The 1444-nt window shown below is 43.1% G+C and overlaps 1 protein-coding gene across 1 annotated transcript; it reads left to right on the top strand.

Moving 5' to 3' along the window:
* The first annotated feature begins 6 nt into the window (after positions 1-6).
* LOC106321752 (DNA-directed RNA polymerases IV and V subunit 2-like) lies at positions 7-1263 on the top strand. Its single transcript, XM_013759993.1, has 2 exons — positions 7-123; positions 350-1263. The coding sequence occupies exons 1-2, from the start codon at positions 7-9 to the stop codon at positions 1232-1234; spliced, it is 1002 nt and encodes a 333-aa protein (XP_013615447.1). The 3' UTR covers positions 1235-1263.
* The last annotated feature ends 181 nt before the right edge of the window (positions 1264-1444 follow it).

Raw genomic sequence — 1444 nt, 5'->3', positions numbered from 1 at the left:
CCCGTGATGGTGAAATCCGTTCTTTGCAACACAACGGAGAAGGGAAAGAATGGGGAAAGCTACAGAAAGGGGGAGTGTGCATTTGACCAGGGTGGATACTTTGTGATTAAAGGAGCTGAGAAGGTGAGTTACTCCAAATATTTCCATTTCTACTGTCATGGATTACTATTCTGAACTATTGGATTGTGTGTTCTTCACATTTATATGCATATTGCACTTATTTGCCTAAACTGTTTCAACTGCTGACAACGTTTTTTTGCTTTCTTTCGTACCAATACTGTATATATATACTGGAAAACATATCCAAGCTGTTATACAAGTTACTAACGTGAAGAAATCTGTTTTGCAGGTCTTTATTGCTCAAGAGCAGATATGCACAAAGAGACTTTGGATTTCTAATTCACCATGGACCGTCTCCTACAGGTCCGAAACCAAAAGAAATCGTTTCATTGTGCGTCTATCAGAGAATCAGAAAGCTGAAGACTTTAAGAGAAAGGAGAAAGTACTGACAGTGTACTTCCTGTCAACTGAGATCCCAGTCTGGGTCCTGTTCTTTGCGCTGGGGGTTGCGTCAGACAAAGAGGCTGTAGATCTAATTGCTTTCGATGGTGGTGATGCAAGTATTACCAACAGCGTCGTAGCTTCGATCCAGGAAGCTGATTCGGTTTGCGAAGATTTTCGCCATGGGAGGAATGCTCTGGCATATGTTGAACAGCAGATAAAAGGCACAAAATTCCCACCTGGTGAGAGTGTGGATGAATGCCTAAGTCTGTACCTGTTTCCAGGCCTCAAGAGTTTGAAGCAGAAAGCACGATTCTTGGGCTACATGGTGAAATGCCTTTTTAGCGCATATGCTGGGAAAAGAAAGTGTGAGAACAGAGACAACTTTAGGAACAAGAGGATCGAACTAGCTGGAGAGCTGCTGGAAAGGGAACTAAGGGTGCATTTGGCGCATGCTAGAAGAACAATGACCAAAGCCATGCAGAGACACCTCACGGGCGATGGCGATCTGAAGCCTATCGAGCACTACTTGGATGCTTCCATTATAACAAATGGACTTAGTAGAGCCTTCTCCACTGGAGCATGGTGTCATCCTTTCAGGAAGATGGAAAGGGTTTCAGGTGTTGTCGCTAATCTGGGTCGTGCAAATCCACTCCAGAGTTTGATTGATCTGAGGAGAACGCGGCAACAGGTCCTGTATACCGGCAGAGTTGGAGATGCTAGATATCCGTGAGTGGAATTTCCAAAACGCCCTGCTTTGTTTGAAATATAAGTATATGCACTGTCTTACATGTCTTTAGTCTGTTTTATTGGTATTAGACTCTTTCATATAGTTGTGATGATGACCACTGTTTCCTGCAGATCCTTCTGTGCTTGACCGAAATTTATACTGGTTTTGTTTAGATTTTACTGCCATTAAGCATTTCCGATACTGTTTTTCGTG

Source organism: Brassica oleracea, unplaced genomic scaffold (genome assembly GCF_000695525.1).
Source record: "Brassica oleracea var. oleracea cultivar TO1000 unplaced genomic scaffold, BOL UnpScaffold02844, whole genome shotgun sequence".
Lineage (NCBI taxonomy): Eukaryota > Viridiplantae > Streptophyta > Magnoliopsida > Brassicales > Brassicaceae > Brassica > Brassica oleracea.
This window is presented reverse-complemented; position numbering and strand designations above follow the sequence as displayed.

Coding starts and splice junctions, on each gene's coding strand:
- LOC106321752 (XM_013759993.1), top strand. CDS start 7: ATGGTGAAATCCGTTCTTTGCAACACAACGGAGAAGGGAAAGAATGGG. Junction 124..349: donor TGATTAAAGGAGCTGAGAAG/GTGAGTTACTCC, acceptor TCTGTTTTGCAG/GTCTTTATTGCTCAAGAGCA.